This window comes from Calypte anna, chromosome 10 (assembly GCF_003957555.1).
Source record: "Calypte anna isolate BGI_N300 chromosome 10, bCalAnn1_v1.p, whole genome shotgun sequence".
NCBI lineage: Eukaryota > Metazoa > Chordata > Aves > Apodiformes > Trochilidae > Calypte > Calypte anna.
This window is the reverse complement of record NC_044256.1, coordinates 19,769,419-19,797,127: the sequence shown is the minus strand read 5'-3', so window position 1 is coordinate 19,797,127 and position 27,709 is coordinate 19,769,419. Positions and strand designations below refer to the sequence as shown.

Genomic DNA, 27,709 nt, shown 5'->3' with positions numbered 1-27,709 from the left:
GCCTCAGCAGCCCCCTCACCTCAGCAGCCTCCCCCCCTCAGCAGCCCCTCTCGCCTCAGCAGCCTCCCCCCCTCAGCAGCCTCCCCGCCTCAGCAGCCTCCCCTCGCCTCAGCAGCCTCCCCTCGCCTCAGCAGCCTCCCCTCGCCTCAGCAGCCTCCCCTCGCCTCAGCAGCCTCCCCTCGCCTCACCAGCCCCACTCGCCTCACCAGCCCCACTCGCCTCACCAGCCCCACTCGCCTCACCAGCCCCACTCGCCTCACCAGCCCCACTCGCCTCACCAGCCTCCCCGCCTCAGAAACCCCCTCGCCTCAGCAGCCCTCCCGCCTCAGCAGCCTCCCCTCGCCTCAGCAGCCTCCCCGCCTCAGCAGCCTCCCCGCCTCAGCAGCCTCCCCGCCTCAGCAGCCCCACTCGCCTCAGCAGCCCCACTCGCCTCAGCAGCCCCACTCGCCTCAGCAGCCCCACTCGCCTCAGCAGCCCCCCTTGCCTAAGAAGCCCCCTCACCTCAGCAGCCTCCCCCCCTCAGCAGCCTCCCCGCCTCAGCAGCCCCTCTCGCCTCAGCAGCCTCCCCCCCTCAGCAGCCTCCCCGCCTCAGCAGCCCCCCCGCCTCAGCAGCCCCCCCGCCTCAGCAGCCTCCCCGCCTCAGCAGCCCCTCTCGCCTCAGCAGCCTCCCCCCCTCAGCAGCCTCCCCGCCTCAGCAGCCTCGCCGCCTCAGCAGCCCTCCCGCCTCAGAAACCCCCTCGCCTCAGCAGCCTCCCCGCCGGAGCCGTTGCCCCCCTCAGAGCGGTCCCTGAAGGCAGGGACAGTCCCCCGACCCACCGGAGAAGGCAGCCATACAGCTCAGCTGCCGCCCGCCGCCTGCGCTCCGCGGACATCGTCGCCACAACCGAACTGCGCGCCTGTCCCGCCCCCCGGCACTACATCCGGGGCGGTGCTCCCGAAAAACAGGCAAAAAAGATAAAAATTTCTACTCTCGAATGTCATTTGTTGTAAATGTTTGATCTCGAGAAACGTTTTCCCCTTGGGGAACAAAAAAATAAGGAATAATCTTTAAAAATTTTGTAATTTCTGCGGGACTCGCTGACTCGTCACGCCGAATCCATCCGCCAGGAAAAGAGTCCCCGGGTTTAGGAGGTGACTGAGAACAACGAAGGCAGCCGAAAGGAGATGGATTGGTACCGCGAGGCACAGTGTACGCGAAGGAGCTCGCACCGATGGATGGGACCGGGACCGGTCCAGAGATAGGGTAGAAATCGGCGGAGAGGTTGCGGAAGGACATTCGTTATACTGAAGGGAGAGGGTTCAGTGCTTCCTTTTCCGGTCGGGGCTGCGGCGGGGACGGGCGGGAGCAGGAGACGCTCCCCGCCATGGTGAGGCAGGGGCCGGGGAGAGTGGAGAGAGGGGACGGGGCAGGACAGGAGGGGACGGGGCTGCCGGGACCTGGGGTAGGGAGTGGGTCGAGAGCGATAGGGACCGGATCTGGCGGGCAGAGCCGTGCTGCGGGCAGCCCAAGGGCTGGAAGCGTGAGGCAGCGGGGCGGCCGCCATCTTGGAGCCCTCAGCGCTGGGGCTGCCGCGTGGAGCCGGTGTGGGGAGATGGAGAGGGATGGCGGGGGGCCCGGGAGGGCTGCAGAGGGGATGGCGGGAGAAAGGTGGGTTTGCTGAGCTTGATATCGCCCTTTCCTTGGGCAGCGTGGGTGATGGGGCCTGTATTGCCTCCTGGCAGGGCTTTTTCATCTTCTTTAAGTGTTTCTGTCAAGCTGAATGAAGTCAGACGGAAAGGTTTTTGAGCCCACGCTGAGTGTATAAGTTTTTGTAAAACATTTTTTCTTTTTTTCTCTCTTTTTTTTTTTTTTTTTTTTTCCTTAATTAACTTGTGTTATTCCGGAATAGGCTTTAAGAGGCCTTAGTCTGAAACCAGGTTGGAAATCATCAGTTTCTGTTGCTAATAGAGTTCAGATCGTGTCTTAGGTCCTTCAGCCTTTTAAGGTTTGTTGCTTGTGCTGGGGTCTCAACACCAACTCCAGGAGTCAGTACCTTGCTAGTAACAGATGTACAAGTATATATGCATTGATATTAGCTTTTTTTTCTTATTTATATTCTTCTGAAATTAACTGAGTGGGAAAGAGAAGGAAGATGCTTTGCCTGTGCTCTTTCCATGAGCTATTACTTAGTAACAAATACAGTATCATGCTAAAAGTTTCCTTTTTAAAGGGTGCTGTTGACATCAGCACGTGGTTATTGGCGTTTTTTTTAATTTTTTGAAAGGAAAACTGATGCTGCTGGCAGTGGAATTTTTCACTTCACAGATTTTGAGCCACCAAGGCTTGTTAGAGGGTCCAGGCATTAGAAAGAAATTACTTTGGACACACAGTTTGCTTGCTTATAGTCAGTAAGAGTCTCTAGCTTGCATTGCAGGAGCTGGTTATAGCATTTTGGTTTATAAACATAATCAAAATCACAAAACTTGGGTCAACTGATCAACACAGGGAAGTTTTATATGGTGTTTTTTCAAGATTTAGATGGGGAGTAGCTTAGAAGGTGTAAGTGAAGAGCCCAGAGCTTCACTTCTAGCCACGTTTTACCCAAGTGACTTCAATCTGCTGAATTCTACACATCAGACACAAAGTTCTGAAGGGGCACTGAGCTGTGGAGAGCTCTTTAAGTGAAAATCATTCCTGTCATGATGTCATTTGCATCTTCCCAGTGCTCAGTGACGTTTCCTGCTGTCAGTCAGCCTGCGAGTTCTGAGCAGTATTTGATGGATTTAACCGGTACCAACTGACCCGATTTGAGGCTTTAAGGGGTTTCTTTGGTTTTAATTCCTTTTCCAGGCTTGTGCTCGGCCGTTGATCTCCGTCTACTCCGAGAAGGGGGAAGCATCAGGGAAAAATGTCACCCTCCCTGCTGTCTTCAAGGCTCCCATCCGCCCCGACGTCGTGAACTTCGTTCACACCAACCTGCGGAAGAACAACCGGCAGCCCTACGCTGTCAGCGAGCTGGCAGGTATGGCCAGCCCACAGGAGGGACAGGAGTGCTCCTGGGGATCAGTCTGGGACTTCAGGGAATAGCTAAGCTCAAACTGGAACCATTTTAGAGTTGACATTAAGGCCACTCAGAGGGGTTTTGTAAGGTTGAGGTGATTAAAAGTCTGATTGGGAAGTGGAATGTAGGGTTTTATTACTCTGAAGGACTGTTCTTAAAAACAAGTTATTCTTACTTCATTGTTCTGAGGGTTTTTTGAAGTCTAGAAGTAGTCTGGGGTCTTCCATGAAATGTGTATTCCTCTAAGTATTGTGGTGACTGGGTCCTTAAAGGATCTACAGGAAAAATGCAAAATGTCTGGTAGTGAGTCAGGCAGAAAGGTGGTGAACAACCAGCAGCCCTGCGCTGTCAGCGAGCTGGCAGGTATGGCCAGCCCACAGGAGGGACAGGACTGCTCCTGGGGATCAGTCTGGGACTTCAGGGAATAGCTAAGCTCAAACTGGAACCATTTTAGAGTTGACATTAAGGCCACTCAGAGGGGTTTTGTAAGGTTGAGGTGATTAAAAGTCTGATTGGGAAGTGGAATGTAGGGTTTTATTACTCTGAAGGACTGTTCTTAAAAACAAGTTATTCTTACTTCATTGTTCTGAGGGTTTTTTGAAGTCTAGAAGTAGTCTGGGGTCTTACATGAAATGTGTGTTCCTCTATTGTGGTACCTGGATCCTCAAAGATCTACAGGAAAAATGCAAAATGTCTGGTAGTGAGTCAGGCAGAAAGGTGGTGAGAAGCTGTGCTCCACTCTCCCTTCTCCATGGGGACTGTGTGGGACTTCCCTGAGACATTCACCAAGAAGAAACTTCTGTAAATGAGTTAAGAGTTTTGCAGAATTTGTTAAGAGTTGCCTCAGCATCTTGTAAGTGCAAAGAGCTGCTGCTTCCCAGGTGATTTGTGTCTGGAATGTGCATTTTCAGATTTATTTCTGAAATTGTTTTCCAGAAAAATTTTAACCCACTGGGAACAGCACTCCCACATCAGGCCTCTGAGTGGAGGGTCAGGTTTGGGAAAGTTCATTCACAGAACCAAAGGATGGTTTGGGTTGGAAGGGACCTTAAAGCCCATCCAGATCCAACCCCCTGCATGGGCAGGGACCCCTCCCACCAGCCCAGGGTGCTCCAAGCCCCATCCAACCTTCAGCACTGCCAGGGAGGGGGCAGCCACAATTTAACTGGACAACCTGTGCCACTGTCTCACCACCCTCAGATTAAAGAATTTTTCTTAATGTCTAACTTTAATCTCTCCAAGTTTTAAACCATTTCCCCTTGTCCTCTCCCTACACACCCTGTCTGGTAGGTACATTAATGTACTTGAGTCTGACCTAAGCAGATCATTAATATGGTTCAGAGTTTTGTTGTGCTGAAATGATGAGATTCCACTTCATTGGTCCGTGTTTCTGAAACACATGATAACAGTGGAAGTTCTGATTGCTGCTTCTGAATTCTGCCTGGCTTTGCCTTGATGAAAATGTCACTTTGTCCCTCTCTGAATTGCCACCTTTCTGTTCCAGGTCATCAGACCAGTGCTGAATCATGGGGCACGGGCAGAGCTGTCGCTCGTATTCCTCGAGTACGAGGTGGTGGAACTCACCGCTCTGGCCAGGGGGCCTTTGGAAATGTATCCTTTGATAGCTCCTGCTGCCAGCAAACAGAAAAAAGGTTTTAAAATCTCTCAGAAATGTGACCAGTGGATATCTTGAGTCTGGTGATGACACCAGCTTGCCATGATGTCGTAATTTGCGTCCGACTCTGCGCCCGGTGACAGTTGCCTGCTGTCGGTGTGCTGGGGCAGAGGGCTGACGAGCACTGAACACTGAGCAAGGATGACAGAGTCACCCTAAATTTTAAAAAAAGAGCTTCAAAAAGGTTGTTCTTAACTCCCCGTGCCATAGATGTGTCGTGGAGGCCGCATGTTTGCCCCAACCAAGACCTGGAGGCGCTGGCACCGCAGAGTCAACATCGCTCAGAAGCGTTACGCCATCTGCTCTGCGCTGGCGGCCTGTGCTCTCCCAGCACTGGTCATGTCTAAAGGTGGGGACTCAGTCTCTGAGTGTTTGTCTACAGCCCTACACAGAATCATTGAGTAATTTAGGCTGGAAGGGATCTGTAAAGGTCACCCAGTCCAACCCCCCTGCAGGGACACCCTCAACCAGATCAGGTTGCTCAGAGCCTACTCAAGCCTCACCTTGAATATCTCCAGGGATGAGGTCTCAACCACCTCCCTGGGCAGCCTGAGCCATTTTTCCACTATCCTTAGGGTAAAGAAGTTTTCCCTGAAATCCAGTCTAAATCCACTCCTAATATAAAACCATTCTCCTTGTCCCATCACTCCAGGCTCTTGCAAACAGTCTATCTCCAGCCTTCCTGTAGGCTGAGCAGTTACATGTCCTGAGCAGTTATTGCACTGTTACCCAGAAAGTTTTTGTGGATAACTAAATTAATTTTTAAAGGTTTTAAAAGCAGTCCCTTCTTAGGTGTCTGTTTTGGGGTATTACTGTTATGCTCAGCACAGGAAAGTCCTCACAGTTACGTGGTATTGGAAGCTCAGTTTTGCTGAGGGGCTTCTCTGTGCACTGCTGACACAAATGTTGTCCATGTAGTTTATGGAAACTGAAACTCAGTTTGGTTTCTGTTCATAAAAGCCAAAGCTTTCCTTAATATTTCTGGCTGTACAGCAGGTTCTGCCTCAGGCAGACCCTTAAGATTCCACTGATACCAAACTACCATTGTTACTACATCTGAATGTTAGGGCATTAATTTAATTCCTGCTGTTTATCATATAATCCTGAGGGATTCCTACAGGCAAGGTCGGGATAATTTGGTGTCTTGTCAAATCCTTCCTAGGCCACCGCATTGAGGAGATCCCAGAACTTCCTCTGGTTGTTGAGGACAAAGTTGAGAGCTATAAGAAAACCAAGGAAGCTGTTCTCCTTCTGAAGAAGTTGAAAGCTTGGAATGACATCAAAAAGGTGAGTTTCTGAAGGTGTGTTCTTAGGAGGTGATTCATCTCTCTCCTTTTACAGTAGGAAATCCAAGTAGTTCTGGTTTTAGTTGATGCTGCTGGAAGTCCCATGGTAACAAAACTACATAAAACTATAAAAATAGATTAAAACCAAACTAATTTTTTGCTGTGCTGCTTTACTCTGTATTCAGTTGTTTCCAGTTTGGTGTCATGTAACATTTTTTTTTGACACTTAAGAATGATGAACTTCTCACTGGTCCGTGTTTCAGACAAGCAGTGGTGATTGTGAAGTTCTGACAAAAGCAGGTTTATTTTTTGATGTCTATCTGGTGGGATTGGGGCTGTTTTGCACGCTGACAAGTTCCCTGTTGGATAGGTTTATGCCTCCCAACGTATGAGGGCCGGGAAGGGTAAAATGAGGAACCGCCGCCGCATCCAGCGCAGGGGACCCTGCATCATCTACAACGAGGACAATGGCATCATCAGAGCTTTCCGGAACATCCCAGGTAACTGCAGCTTGGGGACACACTGCCTGGTTTTTTTGGGAAACGGCCTGGAATGATGAGATTCCACTTCATTGGTCCGTGTTTCTGAAACACATGATTTTGTGGAAGTTCTGACTTGCTGAAGTAGCTCATGGGTTCGTTCTTAACGATCTGTTTTGGTGATGTTGAGGATGCTTGTAACAGATTTCCTGGTAAACCCTAAACTGCACTTGGAGCAGTTAAAAACAAGGCTGCCAGGTTTCTTGGTGGGAAAGGCTGATGGTTCCTAAAAATTCACCAAAATTCACCATCCCAACCCCACATCTCTTTGTGTTTTGTCGTCTGTTCAGCGCATCATCTTGCATCCCTTGATTTCGGTCACAAATTAAAGTGCTGGGTTTGGCTTTCTTTTTCCACAGGGATTACTCTTCTGGATGTTAACAAGCTGAACCTGTTGAGACTGGCTCCTGGTGGCCACGTTGGGAGGTTCTGCATTTGGACAGAGAGCGCCTTCCGCAAGCTGGACGACCTCTACGGCACCTGGCGCAAACCCGCCACGCTCAAGAGCGACTACAAGTAAGCACAGCCAGAACCAGAGGCAACAGGCTGGGGAGAACGACCCATTGGGCTCACAGGTTCTGGTGTTGGGAGGTAGACAAACCATCCTAGAACTTGTAAATACCTCTTTGAATGGAATCAGCTGTGGTTTCCTCATCCAACTGACACCACAAACGTTGGTTTCACAGCTTGCCCATGCACAAGATGACCAACACGGACATTGGAAGGATCATGAGAAGCCAGGAAATCCAGAAGGCTCTGCGTGCTCCAAAGTAAGGGGTTTTCTTTACAGAAGTCTGTTCAGTCATTATCAAGTGTGCGAGGCTTTGTGGTGAGATAAAAAACTGATTTGGGATGGGATTCTTTCTGGGTATCAATACGAGGAGTTGGCACCTCCCCAAAGGTCAAGAGCACAAATTCTGATGGTGGAATGAGGTGGTCAAACGTGTCTGTGCTTTTCAGGAAGAAGATTCGCCGTAGAGTCCTGAAGAAGAACCCTCTGAAGAACCTGAGGATCATGATCAAGTTGAACCCCTACGCCAAAACAATGCGGCGCAACACCATCCTACGCCACGCCCAAAACGTGAGCCAGCGCGGGAGCCGGCGACGGCTGAGGTGGGGTTCAGTGCTTCAGGCTGCATCCATGATGGGTGATCATGTTTCTGTTTGTCTTTTTTAGCACAAGATCAAGGAAGAGAAGAGAGCCAAGGCCAAGGCCAGGCTGGCGGCCAAGGTCCCGGCTGCACCCAAGGCCGCACCCAAGGCCACACCCAAGGCTGAGACCGCAGCCAAGACCCCCGGCAAGACCCCTGCCAAGACCCCCACCAAGACCCCCGGCAAGGCGCCCGCCAAGGCCAAGGCTGAAGCGTAAACCCCGCGCAGGACTTCATCTCCCAGTGAGCTGTGCTGTGGGTTTACAACCAATAAATGGTGTTGGAACAGAGCCCCCTCTGCACCTCCCCTTTTCTTGTGAGAGTTCCACGAGCGCGTTTGACAAAAAACAACTCCGGAGAAGTGTCGCTGGGTGGGTGGGGCTGAACGGGCTTTAAGATCCCTTCCCACTTAAATCATTCTGTGATGGAGGAAGAGAGAAAATCGGGGCCGGGGTGGGGGTGAGCTCGGGCGCTGCCTTTGCAGCCGCGTTTCCCTTTCTCTATGACGTCACGCGGGGCTATGACGACAAACGGCCACGCGGGGGCGGCTCTTGCCCGGATCCCTGCAAATGGCGGCGGCGTGGTGACGTCACGCGGCGGGACTCTCACGGCGGCGGCTCCCCCCAGCCGGCAGGGGGCGCTGTAGCGGCGGGCTTCCGCGTGCGCGAGGCGTGCGGGGGTGCGCGCGGAGGATGCTGAGCCGGCTGCAGGAGCTGCGGAAGGAGGAGGAGACGCTGCTGAGGGTGCGGGCGGCGCTGAGCGAGCAGCTCACCCGCCTCAAGGTCAGACACCCGCACCGCCCCGCAGAGACACCCCGCAACGGGAGGAGAGGGGCTGAGGGAGGAGCTCCCCGGGAGAGGCCGCTGCCGGCCCGGGCCCTGCGCGCTCTGCGGGCGGGAGCGGCTCTGAGGGAGGGCAGGGCGGGAGCGCGGCTGTGGGCAGCGGCAGGGCCGGGCCTGCTGCTTTTTTGGTTCTTTTGTGTGTGTTTTAGTACATGTAGTGCTCTGGAGTTACCTGGGTGCGGTTCTGAGGGGGCTGGGTGTTTCCGGTGGCCTCCCTGACTTTAATTCCTGCACTGCAGACGTTCCACAAAACAAAGGGAGGGCGTTTCTGTAAGGCTGTGGGGATAACATGGCTGTAACGTGGGAGAGGGAGCTTTGAGTTGGATCTGAGGAGGAAATTCTGTGGGGTGAGGGTGCTGAGCCCCAGGGTGCCCCCAGAAGCTGTGGCTGCCCCATCCCTGGCAGTGTCCAAGGTTGGATGGGGCTTGGAGCACCCTGGGGGGCTGGAGGGGTCCCTGAGCATGGCAGGGGGGGTGGGGGGGATTTAAGCTCCCTCCTTGTCATCCCCCTGGAGCAGGTGAGGGAGGTGACCCCAAGAGGGGCTCTGGGTGGATGGATGGATGCTCCATCCCTTGATGGGATGTGGGGGGATGGCTTGGAACTGGAAAAGAGGAGCTGGGAGGGAGAAATTCAGTGCTGAGCCCCAGGGTGCCCCCAGAAGTTGTGGCTGCCCCATCCCTGGCAGTGTCCAAGGTTGGATGGGGCTTGGAGCACCCTGGAGGGGTGGGAGGGGTCCCTGAGCATGGCAGGGGGGACACTGGGCGGGATTTAAGGTCCCTCCCAACCCAAACCAGTCTGGGGTGCTGTGATTCTAAACACAACCCTTCATTCTTGTCCCTGTACCAGGGGTGACAGGAGTCATCAGTGTCCTGGTGAGCACTGAAGCTTAAAAATAGTGGAACGGGTGTTAAAAGCTTTGCTGTTCGTGCTGTTTCAAAAGCATTTCACATCTGTGTGACAGAGCCCACTCAATAATTACTGTAAATTCCTGTTCCCTCGTTTGCAGGTGGAAGAGCTGGCACTACAGTCTATGATCAGGTCCAGGGAGGAGAATGTGACAGTCTCTTCATCAGCTATGGCAGAGGAGACAAACAAAGTAAGGGGTGTCCTTGCCTGGTGACAAGAGAGGGGCTGGCTGTCCCCTGGCTGTGTGTGTGTGTGTGTGTGTGTGTGTGAGTGATTGTAGGTGTTTCCCTGGGTGTTTTTCACCTGGAGTTGTTAATATGACCTTGCTTACCTTCTTTATGCTGCTTATTACATGCAAGGCCCAGCTGTAGAATCCACCCAGGTCATTGCTGCTTTGTATTTCAAGGGTTTTTTGCCTTTTCCCATCTCTGAAAGCAGTCTGTGGTTTCCAGGGGGGTTGGGAATACCTGGGTTATCCTGGCACAGCTTCATTTCCCCATTTATTAAGCAGTTTGTGTCTGATACTCTTGAAGTGCCCCCTGCAGGTTTAGCTGACTGGAGGGATGGAGGTTTGGGTATCTTCTGAACTTTTTACTAAATATCTGGTCAGCCTGAAGGAGCTGAAACTGTTCTGTGGAGAAGAAGTGCCTGTCACTGATGTCTCAGCAGCTCCTAGTGCTGAGAGTCCTAAGAGACACTGTTGTGCACTTCTGTGCACAACTGCTTGTGCAGTTTTAGTGGTGATCTGAGAAGTGTTCAGTGTCACTGCTGGTCTTGATAATGAGCAAGTGAAACTCTTATTGTGACAGACTCTGGGGCAGATGGACAACGAGGCTGCTATCAATCAAACTGAATTACACCTAAGTCTGCAAGATCACCAAGAGGAGGAGGAGGAAGAGGAGGAGGAATCAGATTCTTGAGAGAAAGAGAAAAAAAAAAAGGTTTGGAATACAGACTCAGGAATTTCTTCTTCATTCCTATAAGATTAACCAACTGGATTTCATTTTGTCCTGTAGCTGGATCTGAACTCTCTAATATGCAAGACTGTTGGAGTGCAGGGAAGTTACACTTGAGCACAGGAATGTCACAATTGGCACACTTTGACTCAGATGCTGAAGGAATGAAATCTGCTGCAGAAATAGGTAGCAAATTCCACATGTCAAACCTCACGTAGCTCACTACAAGTTCCTCTGTGGATGGGAAAAGTCCTTACTCAAGTCAGACCAATTTCCCATGTACACTAAAGAGCAATAATTTGCCTGTTCTTATTTCCTGTTCTTATGTCCTGATGCTGAAAAATAAAACCAGGTCCTGGAAGCTGGGTGCTGAACCAATGATCAGAGTATCACCTCCCCTGCTTAAACTGGAAACGTGGAGATCTGGAGTGAGAAAAGATGTGTCCAGGGTGGCCTCCAGGCTGTGTTCCCAGTCACATGGAAAGCTGGGCTTGTTCCCTGGGACTGGGATGGAGGGAGAAGCAGGAACTGTGCCCAGTGCTGAGCACAGAAATGAGGTGGCCTCTCTCTACCTGCTGGTGCTCTTCTTAGGTACTCTCAGTCTGACTGGAACAGGGAGGAGTTTTTCTATCTCCCACTCTTTTCCAGTAGCAGCCCATTTGCCTTTTATCGATCCACAAATTTTGGCAAGAAAGGGTCCCTGTTACTTTGTAACAACAAACCACTATTTTTCAGTTAGTGCTACTTTATTCTTTCCCTCTCAGTAACTTCACAACTTCAGCCCACCTTCTCCTTTCAAGTGATCTGCAGGGAGGAGTTTAAGAGCTCAGTTATAAAAAGGAAAGTGATGCCAAGCCCCCTCCACAATTTGTTTTACAGTAGGGAGGGCAACAAGGGAGTGCTGCACCTCTCCAAAGACATCTCTTCTTTCTCTTCATGGCCTGCAGACACTCTGTGGTGCAGCTGCTGAGTTTATCAACTCTTGAAGGCTTGTTTTGAAGTGCAGAAACCCAAACTCTTGTCAAGATGATTTAAAACAATAAAAATAATATTCTAACTCAGCCACTTGGTCAGCTGTCTTACTAGGAAAATTGTTATATCCAGGCCTGGTCATCCACTCACAGGAGTATCTAAAGGTGCTGTTGCTGTCTCTGGCAGCATGCAGGAAAAAATGTAATAGGCTTTGGAAGTTTGCTTTTAAGAGGGGGAAAGGAACTTGGAAAAATGTTCTGGGTGTGTTCAGAACACTGAATTCAAGCTGCTGTGAGTTCCTGCCACTGTTCAAGGAGAGATTATTTGGCTCTTACTTAGCTTGTAGTGATAGAAACTGAATGCTGGAATGCAAATGTAGCTTCACCCCGTGCTGAAGAGCAGTTTGCTTTGAGAACTCTGGATGTCTTAATGAAAAAACTTTGTAACACCAGCCCCAAAGATTCAGCAAAGCTTTCCTAAGACTCAGGAGTTACTGAACACAAAGTCTGAGCAGAACATGTTCCATCTCAGTGTCAAATGTGTGTGTCAGAGCTGGATGGGAGGTGCTCAGCACTGCAGGGCTGCACTGGGCTCCTGCTCTGCCCTGCAGCAGGACTGCTTGGTGCCTTTGCATTCTGGAGTAGCAGCTTGGGGCTCATCTCCACAGTCATTTAAATGGTTTTAAAAAATGATTGCTTGTCCCCAGCATGTTTTGGAGTGCTTTTTTGTGGATCTACTTTGTATCCTTTTCTTCTTGCTACCTTTTGTGACCCACTCCCTTGCTTGTTGTTGGATTTAACCAGATGAGTTCTGGTGCATGTTGCAATAAAGTACTTTTCCTGCTGTGCTGCTATGTGTAACTGCTTGCACTGGTCAAAGCATTGTTCTCTGTGGAGCAAACCACTAAAATTGGATTCAAATCTCTAAAAACTTAAGCCATAGTGCACAGTTCTTGTAACACAGATTAAAAAATATTGCTGTAGTGTTTCACATATAAAGGTGAGGACAGAATTTAAATTAAACTCTACCCAGCCTTGTCTCTACAGTCACACTGAAGTGAGGACAAGGTGAAAGGAGCCTTGGCCCTGTCAGTAAGTCACTTCCTCCTGCTGGTGGGTTCAGGGCTGTTCTCTCCCTCTCTCTGATACTTGACACTGTCAGCCAAGTGGAAGTTCATGCCTGGAATGATTTGGATTCCTTGTGGGAAGGAACTTCAGCCATTTCCAAATCAGAAACATCCTTCAACAGCTAAACACTGCAGTGCTGTTGAGAGCAAGACACTGAGCTAAGAAGCAGCTGTAGCCCTCTCCCTGTTGTCAGTGATGCAGCAAGCTCCAGCACAAGCTAAACCTGAGGAAATGGTGTAGCACAATCAACTCTTGGCTCAGGACAGGTGCAGGCAGGTTTGCCCTCTGTGGGGTGACAACATTCCTGTGTTCTGAGCCACCACGCTGGTTCACCCTCACAGAACACACCTCTCCCAGGGGGTCACAGACAAAACCTCTGGATCCAGGCTCCCCTCAGCCACTCCAGACACCCTCTCACCAGGGTGAGAGGTGCAATGGCCACTGACTCCACCCAGCCCCATTTCACACCTTGTCATTTTACACCAGCCAACCTGTTCCTCTTGGTACTAAGAATGTGGTGTGGTTGTGGAAAAATCTACAGAAAGGGGTGTAACACAGTGACTTAGGATTAAGGCTTTAAGTTTTTGAGTTTTAAAAGAAGCTTCAAGTAGTTACTTGATCATATATTTATTAAGAGAATCCATTGCTAAACATCTGAGAGAATAAAACAATAGAGGATCTTCATACACTTTAGACACTAAACACAGCTGTTCATGAATTTTTAGGTTAAAAGAAAGCAAAACTGCCTGGATCTTTTGTCTTGATTCTGGAGGTGACTTCCAAGAACTGACTTTTAAAAATCAATTTAGAAAGACAGACATCACTAAATCCAAGTATGATATGTTTTAAAAATAAATATAGAAATATGAACAAGTCTACAATTAGAATATTGCCCTGTACATTCCAGGAAACACAGAGGTCTTGCCTTCTTCACCTAGAAAGAGATCTCTGAAACAACAGCAACACTGGAACCATTAGGCCTGAACTTTCAGGTACAGTTTTGGCAGCAGCAAAAGCATGCTCAACAGGTAACAGTTTTGGAGCATCCCTAATCCTTTTTGCAGGGGAGATTAGGTAAGCATGATTGAAGTACCAACAATTTACAAAGAACCTTGTTAAAGTTCAAACAAGCTGGTGGGGAGGGGTAAGTACCCTCCCAGTGCTATTTTCATTTAAGAAAGAATATCCATAATCACTTAAAATCAGCAAGCACTGTAACTTAAACATCTGAATGGTTTGGTCAGTAAACGAATGTGATCCAATACAATACCAAGTAGTTTATGACAAAATTTAAAACCATTTGGCACATGCTATAAAGACATTCTTCCTTTTAGGTGAAACACATGTTTGAACAGGTACAAGCTGAGGAAAGAGGACCAAAATAGCATTGTTGTTAACAGCTGTACAGTACAGGATTTGCTCTTCCATATTCAGACTCCAGCAGCATGTGTGGGTGTACTGGGTTGGTTAAGGCCTATGGTTGAACAAAGCCACCCTGCAAAATCCACCTCCTCAGCTTCAGATCTCTTAATGAAAGCATGAATCTGAGCAGAGGAGAACAACATTATTATTATTCAGACACTCCAGCTGCTAAATAATCATCCTGAATGACATCCATTACAATAAACCCAGGTTACTTGCAGTATTCCAGCTACTTATAAAACCTGGCAAGCCACAGGCAGTGACCAGGAGAGCTTTCCTGCAGGATTACTGAAATAACCAGCATATGAAATGTGCAGACTGCACAATATTCCAGAGGAATGCTGCCCACACAGTGCCTCTTGCAGAATACTTGCACCACAGTATGTGATAAGGATGTGACTCAGCTAGTTGAGATAATACTCTGGAAAAGCTCTGCCTGTGCACAGAAAGTTGCACCCTGGTCGTACAACACAACTCCATCTTCTGCAGTAGAATTTAAGGCCATGAAAACGTGATCCACTGAAAGTGATAAGGGCATTTCATGCAGAACAAATGCAAGTTTGGGTCTGGTAGTTCCACATATTGATGGAATGTGGAATGAAAAAGGCAAATCTTGAGTTTCACAACAAACACAAGAAAATTTTTAAATTAATCCATAAGGTCTGTGGAATTATGTTCTTTTGTCCTCCTAGAAGTAATAATCTATATAGTTTATTGTTGGCTAAAAACCCAATAATGAAATTCTTTTGCTAATTACTTTTACAATATTAGATGATTTACTCATTGTAATTATCAAACTACACCACCAGCTTTGGTCTCCCTGACAACCCCTGCCCTAGGAGTCTGTCAAACCTGACAGCCCTTGATCTCTGGGTCAGAAAGCAGCAACACCACCACCCCAAACCCTTGGAGCTGCTTGGATCAGAGGCCACAAACTCCAACTCTGGGCTCTGATCCTGGTCTCAGGATCTCAGCTAAGGAATCCAACCTGCAGGGAAGGATGCTCTTAGTTTAGTTAAGAACTTGCACTTACCATCAGCTGCTTCAAGTCGGCTCTCTCAGCAGGATTTTTAATTAAACTAGGAAAACAAAAAGTGTTACACAAGTTACACACCATTACCTTTTAAAATAAAGATTACATTGTGCTGGTGTGCTGCAGAATGCTGTGAGGGTTACCCTTATAAATAAGGAGCCTTCTTTTGAAGTGTTCTGAATGAACAGAGCTGGGAAGTGTTGTCATGTCTTCAGTGCTGAGAAAGAATTAAGTATTTTCTGCACATGGAAGCACAGATCTTAGAGAGAGGAACATCTCTCAGCTTTAGGGGTCTGTTTGGATGCATGTGCTGTCAACCTGGTGCCTGCAAAATGAGCTTCAGGCACATGAACAGTCAGACAAAGAGGATTATGCTAACTGAAAATACTTTGCAGTTGCCACAGCCTACAAGCAGGGACCCTGATTGCCTGGCAGGACTGATCCCAAAAGATCCCAAACTTGGCCACAGTGAAAATACTCACCATTTGTTAACAAAATCTTGAAATTCAGAACCAAAAACACCATTGGGCAGTTTGGGAGGTGGCTAAATAAAAAAATAAAATAAAATAAAATAATCAGCAGTCATTCAGTAGATCTATGATGATGCAACAGCCTACCCAGAGAGCTTTTACTTTTTTTTTTTTACTATAGACACACCTGAATGGGGTTAACACAGCCTTCAGCTGTTATTACAGAAGGCTCCAAGCAGCTGGCAGTAATGAGCACTGTGTTATTCTCCTCACTACTCATCTCCAGTTTGCAGAAGACAAGATGCCCTGCACATCATTAGCTTCACAATACTTTTGATCTAAATATTCTGTCCCAGGGAATGAGTTTGCTCTAAATTCGAGCAGGATTCTGACAAAGGAAGAAGTGGCACTGTATAAACCTGCCTGTTATTCTTTCTCTGTGATGTTTGCTATCAGATCAAAGTTTTCATTCTTACACCATGGGTCCTGCAAGCTCTGACACTGGAGTTACTTGGATGTACACACAGCTGAGATGTGGTTTGCATTCAGCTGCTCCCTGGTGTGTGGAATTTGTGGGATGTTCCAGCTCAGGTGGCAGAACATCATCTTGCCAAATTCTGTCCTTATTAACTAGCCTTAGAGCTTAGCTATTTGAAAGCTACAGGATTATAAATTAGGTTGTTCACAGGATTAAAGCAAATTAAATAATAAAACTCCAAAGCAAAACATTTTTGTATATGCTTGATTGTACTGTTTGGTACTAACTGTCCTAACAGGTTGCATGATGCAGGCTGGAAAAAGCAGAAACTACTTAAATGATGGAGAGAAATAAACTAATATTTTCCTGGGAGAAATTGAAAAGCAAGCCACCACCCACAACAAGGATGTGTCTCATACTGCAGTGATTAAAGATCAGAAGTCCTGGCTACCAGGAACTCCACACCCCCCCCCCCAAATTCTGGAATTCTTTAAAAATCTGTAATTTCACAGGAGCAAATAGCTAATTACCTCATTGACAATATAATCAAGAAGTTCAAAGATTGCCATTGGGGGTCTGCTGTCTGGTCCATAGGCTAAGGAGAAATTGTAGAAATAGAGAAAGTGTTACTCTTCTTCCATGGTAGGGGGGTTCTGAGCAGCTCAATCATACTCCCTCTGTTCTTACACATCATCCAGTAGATTTACAGGGAAAAAAAAGAAAGGTGGAATAGCAGCAAGGTAGTACTTCCATGCAAGGAGATGTTTTCAGGTCTGATCCACAGCATTAACTTCCCTGGGAATCATCCTCCTGGACTAACCTGTGTTGCATCTGTGAGAGGTGAAGCACAGCACCAGACTGACATCTTAACAGTGCTTGGGAACAGCTTCAGTTAGTACCAAAAGGACCTCTGGTCCTTGATTCTCAGACACCTCCCCATGGTGAGGCTGAGCCAGGTGCCCAGCACAATCCTGATTTTTCTCAAGTTTAAAGCCACACTATGCAGGAAGAGCTTGAAGCTGCCAGAGAGAGGGATCAGAACAGAACATCACTGATGGTTTTAACTTACAGGTCACTGGTCGACCAGGTGTTCTTTGCCTGGGTGAGGTCTCTGTGACTGGAGAATCTCCCTCCACGGGGCAGCCAAACATTAACTCAAGTTCCTTGGAGTCAGGAGGAGGAATGGGGTACCTGCCTATGGCCATTTCTACCAGTGAGAGCCCCATGCTCCAGATATCTGATTGCACTGAGTAATGAGTCCCCTGCAGTCTTTCCGGCTACACACAAAAGAAAAAAAGCAAAAGGAAAGAGAGACAATCTAGTAAGAAAGAAATAAAATGAAGGATAAAATGAAGGATGAGACTTCAGCTTACTAGTAAAGGTCCCAGTGAGTGATATATTGATCTTTGCCTTTCAATATCTCATCTGGAGTTCCAGAAGTTGCACAAACATTACAAACCAGCACCCAAAATAAATGCAGATTTTTTTTTTAAATGATGCTATTATGTTGCAAGTTAATTTATTTTTATCTCTGAAGGTTGCAACTATTAATGATGATGGGGTAATTAAAGAGCAAGAAGACAAAGTAATATGGGCCACTGAAGAGTCATCTGGTTTCTCTGAGAAGCTGCTGTTGGGTTTCTGCTTTGGGAAGGAGAGGGAAGGTAATTATGGATTCTATATGGGTAGAACAGTATATCACCTTATGGTTTGTGGTACCATCCTGGTAGCTCCCTATAGCAGAACTGTGTTTATGCCAGGACTTGTATACATGTGTACACTACAGTTTTAGATCCATATTCAAGGATCTTCTAAAACTGTTGAGCTCTATAATCAATTTGAATTATAATTAAATGTCACATACGTATTGAATGAGAATATATCATGACATGAGAATATAACCACAGACACAGGTACAATGATAGAGAAGCACATACAAGAGAAGACACAGACACTTGTTCTGCCAGCTGAACCACCTGCATGTTAGGGGCTGAGAATCTAAAATGCAACAGGCTTCAATTTTTCTCAGAAAAAAACCCAAAACAATTTGGAAAGGGACAAGCAGACAAATACTGGATAGATTATACACACAAGTATTGCAAAAATTTATGCAGGTAACAAACAGACTCAACTAAAAATATATTTCACTTTGCTTTACTGTACTCTTTTAAAAACCAAGCTCATATTTTACCAAATTGGTGCAGATTCTTGCCTGACTATATGCATATTTTGGAAAAAATATTTATGTAATTTGAAATTCATTTTCATAGAATGGAAGAATGCAGTGTTACTGTCAAGTCTTTTTCCTCTGCCATAATGGGTGAGAGTTTTGTTCCATTTACTGAGATTATAACTGAGCTGCCTCCAGTGCCCCATCTCATCTTGTTCCAAAGCCAACAAGCTACACAACTGCTGAACAGTGGATGAAGGTGCCCAAAAGAAAAGAGAAGCCAAAAATGTCCACAAAATGTCAGTGTAAAGGAAGTGAGTGGATGAGAAGAAGCAGGAAATGCAAACACTACTAATATAGATAAATTACTGAAATCTAGAAAATATGTTCCAGTTCAACACTGCTGATTCCACACACCTCCATATGGTAGAACAGGCTGTTGTTTGGCATGTAACAATTCTATAGCTGAAAAAGTATGCAGGGGGAGATCCTGCAAGTAAAGGTACTTCAGAGCTATCAAAAAGAATAAATAAAATTACCATCATAGCTGTGTGTCTGTGACATCTGATGACAGAGAGCAAAGCTAAATCTGTCTCTAAAAACAATAAATTGAGGAAAACCAAAGGCAGACACCACTTTGCTCTCATTTTTTCTACTAGAAAAAGAGAAAGCCAATCATATGTCAAGGACCCTGAATAAATGGAGCTGTGACATTTTTTGCTAATCAACAGTCCCTCGATGTACACAGCAACATAATGGAAATGTAATCCAGTTTTATTCCAAGTATCAATATTAGGTGACCAAAAGGAGAATACTGTCTTTGCTGATGACAGGCAGGTCCCATGCTGAGGAGCTTTTTTATGCTTTTATTATGCTTTTTTTTCCTTTAAATTGAAGCTCCCCCCCAGTTTCAATCCTACAGCAGAATCTCTGAAAACTCTTCAAGAGGTTGTATGCTGAATAAGTCATGCAGAAGAATAGGAAACCTGTTATTTCCATTAAGTGACTTTCACATAATGCAGACTTCCCCTGAAGAGCAAGTTTCAAGGTGGATTCCTGTGTATTCCTTACACAGAAGGATAAAGAACACCCTGTAAATAGTCCCAGATTAGCTCCTGTGGCCTTGTCCACACCAGACACTCCCAGCTTTCCTCTGGTGCAGCTGTGCTGGGCTCTCAGGAGCAGTCACAACAGGATCCCCAAAGGCAGCAGCTTGCCTACAGAAGTGGCCACAGCAAAATGCTCAAGTGGAAAGAGAACCATGCTTAGTAAGGAAAAAGAACTATAACTACTGGGCTTGTTTTTGGAAACACAGAGATAGAAAACCCAAATGCATTAACTGACTGGATTCTGCAACACAGTTCCAATCACATCTCTAGTGTAGTGTTATAAAATACCCCAAGTTGCTTGGCTTTCCTTGCAACCCTTCTCTCCCCACACACCCAAACTGATATGACACTGGAATATTCCTGGAATGCAGGAAGCACTGAACTACCAACAGCAGCAGCAATGGCAGCAGTTGGTTCCTTGATTGGAATTATCATAACTACCATAATGCACAATTAACTCAAAGCTATAAAATCTGTACTTACAGACATGTAGGAGCGTGTGCCAACAAAGGAGTTTGCCATAGAATCTATCAGTTGTCCACTGACACCAAAATCACAAAGCTTGATTTCACCTCTAGAGTTTACCAAAATGTTAGATGGTTTAACATCTGGAAAAAAATGAATGGATGATTTATATTTATAGTAGATAAAATGGGAAAGTTGACAATGAAAGTAACATGAAAAGGGAGAATTACCATGTGTCTTCCTTTGTTTCCCTTCTATGACAAAAAGTTATCCCTCCTCTGGGAATACTCAGATTTGGTTCCCTACCCCCATATCACAAGCTCCCTATTGAAATGCAGATAAAGAAACTTTTTTCCAAGTGCAAAAAGGCTGTTAATTTTTTATTTCCCCCTGTTTCTTGGTTTTCAAATATTAAGTCTGGGCATCCTCCTTGGAATGTCTAACACTTGAAATAAACTTGGAAGTGTTATGTCAGCATGATTTCTCTCCAAGGATGTTCTTTTGCCTAAAATAACAAATAAAGAGGCCCTATTATTCTACAAAAGTCTGCTTGGTAACCTAGGTAACCTGGGGCAGCCACATCATCACCCCCAACTTCATATGTACTTAAACAATTAGAGTGTATTCTTGCTGTTCTGGGTTTTGTTTGGGGTTTGTTGGGTTTTCCTTTTTCATTTGGTTTGTTTGCTTGTTTTGGTTTTGTGTTTTAGTTTTCTAGGAGGTGTGTGTGTCTTGGTTTCCTTTTTTTTTTTTTAGTTTATTTTTAAAAGATCTGAAAATAATTATCACTGAAATCCTGCATGTAAAATACTTTGAGATTTCATACCTGTGACAGAACCCCATTTTGAATTCATCATTTTTTTCTAAATGGAAATTTAATAAGGGTCACTAGTAGCTAGGCAACTAATAACAGCTATTTGTGAATGCAAAGGTACAGAGAACAATTGTTTAGTCTTTCTTTCATGGCTGTAAGGAGTTCTTTTAATATATCTTTCTACTTAGCTTGTCATTACCAATGTATTATCTAGATAAGTAATCAGCAGCTCACATTTGCAAAGTAATGCTACAGAAAAAGGGAACTCTAAATTGGTTTTGGAGAAAGAGATCAGCTCAACCTACCAGAATTTCACTTCAGACTCTGCTGTTCAAAAGAGCAGATGCAGAAGTCTATAATCTATAGCTTATTTTCATTTGCTTTTCAAGTTTAAAGAAATATATTCCAGGTAGCTTTCATTTCAGAGACTGAGGAACTGACCCGAGTTTGTGCTGTCAATTGGAAAGATGATACTAACGTGGTTCCTCATCACTGGAGAAGGATCTCCATGGAGCAGGTCATGCCTCACTGAAGATCCACAGAGATAGGAAAGGAAGACAAAACTACATTTTGCCTGGTTCTCTCCTCAAACCCTTTTTGAAGAATACAAAGCCTGAATAAAAACATCTAAATTTGGAAGTTTTGGCTTTGTCTTCTGGTTCCTGACATCACATTCCTAGGTAACTGAAACTGTCCCAGCACACTGGACCAGTGTTTTGTGATGCTTTGTGTATACACAAGTTCCTCCAGGCTGAGTGACATGACAGCTTGTCTGTTTTGCTTGCAGTGATCATCAGCCTGTAGGGAATTCACACACTGCTCCCTGCTCTGAACCCAGAGAAGTCAAACCTGTCTACATCTTCCTCTGAGCACAAAGAAGAAAATTCCATTGGTTTCTCCTTATGGAGAGGGAAGAAGAGGTGCTGGTACATTTAAATTCTTTTATGTGTACTATTTTCAATTCCCCATTCCCAGGAAAGTAACCAGCTTATAAAGATTGCTCTCATCAATTATCTTCCTCCTGTTAGAGCAGCTGAGATACTCACAAACTTGTGGAGTTGCTTACCAGGCAGGAAACACAGTTAACTCAGAGAAAGCTTTGGTAAAGAGGAAGTTTAGAGGCCTTCTGGCCAGACAGCTGAACTTTCTCCAAGTTTTACCTCTTTTCTGCTAGTTTTGATTCCTTGTAGAAAGATGACCACACATGTACTTCACAATTAAAATGAAGAATACAGCTTTGGAACTTGACCTATCAAAGTAAAATTCCAGCAGGAAAAAAAGCCAAAAAGCAAAAACCCAGTGGATGTTTGTGCAATGAAACAGATTCCCAGCTACACAGGAATCTACACCTGAAATAAAGGGCAAGGTGGGAAAAAAACAATGTTTGCAAAATACACTGCAGAGCCTGAACAAATTATAAATATGGCCTCTTGATTATCTGTGTGCTGCTTATCTAGGCACAGCTACAAGCTCAAGTCGAAACAAGGACATCAATCTTTGCTTATCTCTACAATTCATTAATATTTCATGCTCTTAATTAAATGGTAAAAAATAACATTAGCATTCCACTGTCAGTGAACCAAACTGCAGTCTCTTCATAAGAATCTCCCATCCTCTAGAATCCACCTGGACTTCTGAAGACTTAACTTTTACCTGAAGGGTTTCTCTAGATGATATCCCACGCTATCTCACAAGGGCAGAGCAAGTCATGGCTCCTCACTGGAATTTTAATATGAAGCATTTTCATCTCCCATGCAAGGAGCCCAGTGTGATCAGTGAGATGTTTGGAAGGCTGTTGTCTTTCCACCCTCTAGATGTAGCACATTATGCTATTTTAACTCCAGAGGGTCTGAGCACTTAAGCAGTTTCTCTGGAAACCAGAGATTTGTATTGCCAAATCAAACAGGAATGCCAATGCATCCTCCAAAATGCATCCTGTAACTTGGAAGAAATGGACAAATCTAGAAAAGGAGACCAAATGTGCTACTTAAGTGAATGCACATTGCATCTATCACCCCAGAAGCAGAGCTGTGCAATGCCAGAGCCATGCCTTAGCCAGTCCAGAGGGATGGATATGTAAGACTGAAAGGGGAGCTCATTAATACAAAGAGTTTTCCAGGATTTACAAGGTGTCTTGTAATCTCTAAGAGGGATGCCTCCTCTCCCTGAGCCCTGCTCCCTCTCCAGGCACAAACCCATCTCATTCTCAAAGAAAGGTGGCTCTGGACATTACTGTATCACCACCAGGCAATACAGAAGTCACTGAGTAGCAAGACAGATGAGAACATGCCCACTATTGGTATCTTCCAACCAGTTTCTATTTCCCAAGGCAGGATTTAAAGAGAATACTCTGAGGAACAGAGTAGGACAGACCCTGCTGTGTGGTACCCCCTATCCTGCTGCTGGCTGCAACTGGAGATCAGAAGTCTTGCAAAATGCTTTCAGTGCAAGAGGAGACTTTGCAGAGATAATTATTCTCCAGGCTCTACTCACAACCAACTATAATTACATCCTAATTAACTTACAGGATTTTTACTCATCCAGAGAAAAAGAAAACAAAACACAGCAAAATGTCTGTGTGTCTTAATAACCTGCAGCAATATACTTCATAATTAGATACAGGACATTTCTTTCCTTGCCATTTACTGCCTTCTGGTATTAACCACAAAGGTAAACAGAACCGTAGAAGTAGCACTTTCTGTAACATTCCCTGCTACAAACATCTTTATTTAACAGGAGATACTATGAAAATATCAACCATAGTCACTCCCCTTGCCCCTTCCATTTCTGTACCTGCTTTGCATCCCACCAGCTTGTCTTTCAAATGTTTTGCAATTTTTATCATGTCTTTTCAGAGAGGACCAAAACAAAGATGAGCTAACAGTCTATAAAAAGACTATTTTCCATTCCTTCCCTCATAACCCTTCTTCCTTGTGCTGTAATGACAAGCCAATGCTTTTCCTCAGAGGTCAAAATTAGTCCAGGATGCACCAACATCCAGTCCTTTAACAGTCTCTACCCAAAGAGAATCTCTTACCTTAAGAAAAAAAAAAATTACTTTGATGAGGCTGCAGAGTCCAGGAAAAAGTCTTCTGTACCTGCTTTGTATGCATTTAGTCTACTGAAGAGTTTGTTAACACTATGAGCTGGACAAACAGGGCATTACCTGAACCTCTTAACAACTTTATTTAAACTGAATTTTCCTCCCTAGGGTTATAGAAGGTGCAACAAAAACAGTGCCATGAACACTTGGTTTATAAAATTCTGCATTTATGGCTAAGACTAGCCAAGAAACAAAACCAAACCAAGATGAATGATTTTCAAAGGAGGAATCCCATACACAGATTCCTCTCCATCAGGCTTAATTCACATATATATAAAAACCACCAAAACAAGAACAAACTAAAAAAAAAAAAAAACACAACCAAAAATACTGAGAATGGTGTGGGTTTTGCTAGGTAGGCAATACAGCTCTTTTGACACGATACAACTGTTTTAAATAAAAAGATATAAACTCCCATTTTGCTTTTTACTGTCAGATGATGATTGATAGCACCACACTTCTACTTTTCCTGGTACTCTCAGTGCCCAGGTCAGTATTAGAAACTGCTGCTGACACTGCAGTGTCACACACAAGCAATAAAACACACTAATGGGACAGCCCTCTCTCTGTCTTTACAGCCAGTACTCTTTTTTTGGACTCTTTTTTTGCTAAGTACTTGTATTTAGCAAGGATATCTGTTCATTTTTAACTCTCCCACTCCTACTACAACACAAACCCCCTTAACTAAACCAAGCCCACCAGCTGCCCACATTTTTTCCCAGGGACAGGATGAGTGAGAACAAGAAGTGCTCCTCAGATCTTGGTCACAGTGTATCAGTGCAACACCAGGTAATCACTATAGGGGCTGGAGAAAAAACACCCAGAAAAATCTCCCATTATTATAGCTGTGTCACCAAAATAATGCTGAACTACTTATACCAGAAACATGCTTTTACTAGCAGTATTAATTGCAGGTAGAGATAAAGAAAGATGCAGTCTGGAAAAGCACAGCTTTGCCAGAAATAACTTTACCTGCACTATGAGGGGTTTCCCAGCATAACTCTGTTCTTCTTTTACTACACACCTGGCTTCATTTTGGCTTTGCTAGGTAGCATCCCTTAACCCAGGGCCATATGATTCCAAGAGCTCTTAATACTTAAGAAATTCAAGAAGCCTAAGCCAGTAGAACTATAATGTAAGAAACTTTTCCCTTTTCATTACAAAAAGGTGAAGAATTTAACGTGTCAAATATCAAAGAAGGCAGTACACTTACAATGGTGTTATTGCCTTTGGAGTCATGTTAAGCATTGACATGTGTTACCTAAGAATGTTCTGACAACTCTAAAGCCTCCTGACACCATTTCAGTCTGCATATTTTTTGTCTATTACATTTTTTTCCACTTGGCAGTCCCTCCTTAATCACAGAGTACCACACAACAAGTGCCAGTGCACACTTGAGCATCAGTCAGCCTCCAGAAGAGAACTTCTCATCAGGGCAGCACCTGGTGTTCACAGAGAGTACAGAGAGCATGAAAGCTGAGCAGAAAAAACAAAAATCACCATTTGTATGTGGAATTTTACATTGCAGGGCACATTCAACCCAGTAATATTGGAAGCAATGTAAGAGAGGAAATTTTGTTGGTCCCTACACTTAAAGTGCAGCCTCTGAGGTCAATACTGCAAGGTTAAGCTGCACTTAAGCAAAACCAAAAGGGCTTTATTTTTGATTTATCAGATTTATAGATTGCAAAACTGATTGCTCAGCTGGGCAAGAACCTAAAAAAGCAGCAACCAACCAACATGGTAACAAACTACTGCTGTGGCTGAATTGAGAGCTACAAGATACAAGTCACTCCTACAGTATGCCTTGAAATAAGATGATCACTTTCCCAGAAGACTCTCTCCCTTATGCTATGAACAGAGACAAATGGCTTTGCAGCTACCAGAAATCTTTACACTTTCCCTCCAGCAACCTTTCTGCAGAACAGAGCTGTATTTGATTGTTAAAAAAAGAAAAAGCAAAAAACAAAATCAAAGCCCCACAACAAAAACACAAAAAGAGAAGTATGTAATAAACAGTCTATTGCATGTGTAAGGCACAGAGTCCCAGAAGAGAGTGCATGAAGTGGCATTGCTAATTACTCCTTTTGGTCTGGCCAGCAAATGTCAACTCAGACACATATTACTGTCTGGTGAGGACATTGTTATAATCTGAAGATTGATCTCACAAAACTCAGAGCTGTTGGCATGGTTTATACATATTTGCATGTTCACTGTGGTGACTGGTGCCATTCAAACACACATGTAACACTCCCATCACATCAGGAATAATGCAATTTATTACTTTACCTTATCAATTGTCATCTTTGTTTAATGCAACATGCAACACATGAATGGAAGAGCTGGATTTTAAAAAGGGAACATGTGAGAGCTTCTTCAGTGCACAGGCCTGTCCAAGACTGCAGCTGCTGCTTCTGTACCTGTGTTTACCTAAGAGTTTACCACATGCTTTGTGTTGGAAACATGTGCTTCTGTTCCCAGAAAATGTAGGAAAACTTATTTGGAACTGAAGGGAAACAGAGATTAAATCCCTCAGGTCCTTAAACATATCTGTATCTTGACTGCAAATGGAATAGTCTTGGGCTCAAGTTCAGCTCCCAGCTCCAGCACACACTCCCAACCAGCCAAGTCACTTTGGCAGCAAACAGTTTCAAACACAGAAATTCTGTGTGCAGATATAATGCAGGCATTTGGGGGTTAAGTACAGATTATAAACCCAGATAAACTGCAGTAAAATAAGGGAAGTTGAAGATACATGATAGCTATAGTAAGATTTGGATTAAAAGAAGTCTCCCTTACACTACCCAAGAAAACACCTCTGAACCAAAGTCGTACTGAACCATAAAGAACCCCTCAGAAAAAGCACATTTTAACTTGAATAAAAATTATATTTAAGTTGTAATGTAAAATTTTCTCACCTCTGTGCATTATTTTATGCTTTTCTCTCAGATATGTGAGTCCTTTTATTACCTGAAGACAAATAAAAGAGAAAAATCTAGTTTTTGACTCAAGATAATTAGATGCTTTGTCTGTACGAGCATTCCAATGGGATGCAACAGAACAGAAATCCCAAAATGTAATCAGTGCAAATGAATGTTTTGGTTTTATTTGAACCTCCCTGTTAGACTAGAAGAAGAGTCACCCAGCCCCTTAGTGGAAGTATTGCATAGAGAGCTTGTTGCACAATAGAAAATAAAAAGAAACATTCAAAAATTTTTAAACAAAAATGTTCATTCTGGTTTTATCCAGAAGCATCAGAAAAGCAGAAAACCAAGGCAAACAGAATAGAACATGTTACTCATTCCAATGCTCTGAGCTACCAGACAATGACATGTACAAATGCTGCTTTTTTAAAAGGTAATATTTCTCCCTCCCACATCCTTGGGTCCCAAAGAGGCAGTCTCCTGGATGTGGCATTACCACACCAAACACACCTCCAGCCTTGGAGAGCAACGAGCACACTTACCGCAATGCTAACTTTGCCCAGTATCTGCTCTGGAATTCTTCCAGCCTTTTTCAGTACTTGATCCAAGGAGCCACCATCCTAACAATAAAAGTTGGAATAGTCAAGCTTTAAGCAAATTACTCTAAAACATTTTCAAGAGCACTGTAGTCTCAAGCCTAAATTTGGTGAGGGGGAAAAGAAAAAAAAATGTCACTTTTAACGTTTGACATTGTTCTGTTGCATACCTGAAATTAATAAATCCTTCTCCAGTAGGAATTACTCAGTTTTGTGTTTATTTTAACCAATCATTTGGCCTGTAACAACCTCCACTCAAACACTTCACCGAGTGATCTCCAACCCTAGCACTTCCATGGCTTGACTCTTGGTAAGGAAGTCTCATCCACAAACAGCTGCTGATCAAGCCCTAGGAATTTCACATTTCTGTAATTTTCATTTTTCTTCTTGTCACAGCCATCCCAGGATACTTTTTCTCCCCTCCATGCTATGAAGCAGCATAGAAGACTTAATGATTCTGATTACAGGCATGAAAACTCATCACACTGGACAGAGTTGTCCTCCTGAACATAATGTGTGCTAGTGGTGCCCCAATAATCATAATTAAACCCAGATCCCTCTCCCCCTCATCCCCAAATGAGATCCTACACAGATAAAGTTGTGGATCTTCTCATTTCTGCATATTTGGGG

The 27,709-nt window shown here is 44.9% G+C and overlaps 3 protein-coding genes and 4 non-coding genes across 8 annotated transcripts in view; 6 read left to right on the top strand and 1 right to left on the bottom strand.

Moving 5' to 3' along the window:
• The first annotated feature begins 1,288 nt into the window (after positions 1 to 1,288).
• On the top strand, positions 1,289 to 7,982 carry RPL4 (ribosomal protein L4). The gene is made up of 10 exons (XM_030456680.1): positions 1,289 to 1,367; positions 2,831 to 3,002; positions 4,546 to 4,652; positions 4,927 to 5,065; positions 5,879 to 6,003; positions 6,373 to 6,502; positions 6,901 to 7,057; positions 7,228 to 7,311; positions 7,502 to 7,622; positions 7,719 to 7,982. Exons 1-10 carry the CDS (start codon positions 1,365 to 1,367, stop codon positions 7,908 to 7,910), a joined length of 1,230 nt encoding a protein of 409 aa, XP_030312540.1. The 5' UTR covers positions 1,289 to 1,364; the 3' UTR covers positions 7,911 to 7,982.
• LOC115598900 lies at positions 4,395 to 4,466 on the top strand. Its single transcript, XR_003988008.1, has one exon. It is a non-coding gene; the product is annotated as a small nucleolar RNA SNORD18 (small nucleolar RNA).
• LOC115598896 lies at positions 4,755 to 4,854 on the top strand. Its single transcript, XR_003988004.1, has one exon. It is a non-coding gene; the product is annotated as a small nucleolar RNA SNORD16 (small nucleolar RNA).
• LOC115598902 lies at positions 6,230 to 6,297 on the top strand. The gene has a single exon (XR_003988010.1). It is a non-coding gene; the product is annotated as a small nucleolar RNA SNORD18 (small nucleolar RNA).
• On the top strand, positions 6,550 to 6,620 carry LOC115598901. Its single transcript, XR_003988009.1, has one exon. It is a non-coding gene; the product is annotated as a small nucleolar RNA SNORD18 (small nucleolar RNA).
• Positions 7,983 to 8,341: 359 nt separating the features above from the next.
• On the top strand, positions 8,342 to 10,777 carry SNAPC5 (small nuclear RNA activating complex polypeptide 5). Of its 2 annotated transcripts, XM_030457421.1 has the most exons (4): positions 8,364 to 8,474; positions 9,541 to 9,630; positions 10,250 to 10,381; positions 10,457 to 10,777. In XM_030457421.1, the coding sequence occupies exons 1-3, from the start codon at positions 8,385 to 8,387 to the stop codon at positions 10,358 to 10,360; spliced, it is 291 nt and encodes a 96-aa protein (XP_030313281.1). In that variant the 5' UTR covers positions 8,364 to 8,384; the 3' UTR covers positions 10,361 to 10,381; positions 10,457 to 10,777. The 2 variants fall into 2 exon arrangements, with proteins under 2 accessions (XP_030313280.1, XP_030313281.1); XM_030457420.1 differs by having other exon boundaries at positions 8,342 to 8,474; positions 10,250 to 10,777.
• Positions 10,778 to 13,106: 2,329 nt separating this feature from the next.
• The window catches only part of MAP2K1 (mitogen-activated protein kinase kinase 1), a 34,330-nt gene continuing 19,727 nt past the window's right edge, over positions 13,107 to 27,709 (bottom strand). The window contains exons 4-11 of the mRNA XM_030457086.1: positions 27,026 to 27,103; positions 26,478 to 26,529; positions 19,661 to 19,785; positions 16,968 to 17,175; positions 16,429 to 16,493; positions 15,433 to 15,494; positions 14,951 to 14,996; positions 13,107 to 14,039 (exon numbers count right to left, since the gene is read on the bottom strand). Coding sequence (XP_030312946.1) covers positions 13,926 to 14,039; positions 14,951 to 14,996; positions 15,433 to 15,494; positions 16,429 to 16,493; positions 16,968 to 17,175; positions 19,661 to 19,785; positions 26,478 to 26,529; positions 27,026 to 27,103 — 750 coding nt within the window. The 3' untranslated portion in view covers positions 13,107 to 13,925. The remainder of the gene's footprint in view (positions 14,040 to 14,950; positions 14,997 to 15,432; positions 15,495 to 16,428; positions 16,494 to 16,967; positions 17,176 to 19,660; positions 19,786 to 26,477; positions 26,530 to 27,025; positions 27,104 to 27,709) is intronic.

Excerpts from the sequence above, each read along its gene's own strand:
- RPL4 (XM_030456680.1), top strand. Across the intron at positions 4,653-4,926 it reads GCCAGGGGGCCTTTGGAAAT|ATGTGTCGTGGAGGCCGCAT; the intron begins GTATCCTTTGAT and ends CCCGTGCCATAG. Across the intron at positions 6,503-6,900 it reads AGCTTTCCGGAACATCCCAG|GGATTACTCTTCTGGATGTT; the intron begins GTAACTGCAGCT and ends CTTTTTCCACAG.
- SNAPC5 (XM_030457420.1), top strand. The coding sequence starts at position 8,385 with ATGCTGAGCCGGCTGCAGGAGCTGCGGAAGGAGGAGGAGACGCTGCTG. Across the intron at positions 8,475-9,540 it reads AGCAGCTCACCCGCCTCAAG|GTGGAAGAGCTGGCACTACA; the intron begins GTCAGACACCCG and ends CCTCGTTTGCAG. Across the intron at positions 9,631-10,249 it reads TGGCAGAGGAGACAAACAAA|ACTCTGGGGCAGATGGACAA; the intron begins GTAAGGGGTGTC and ends TTATTGTGACAG.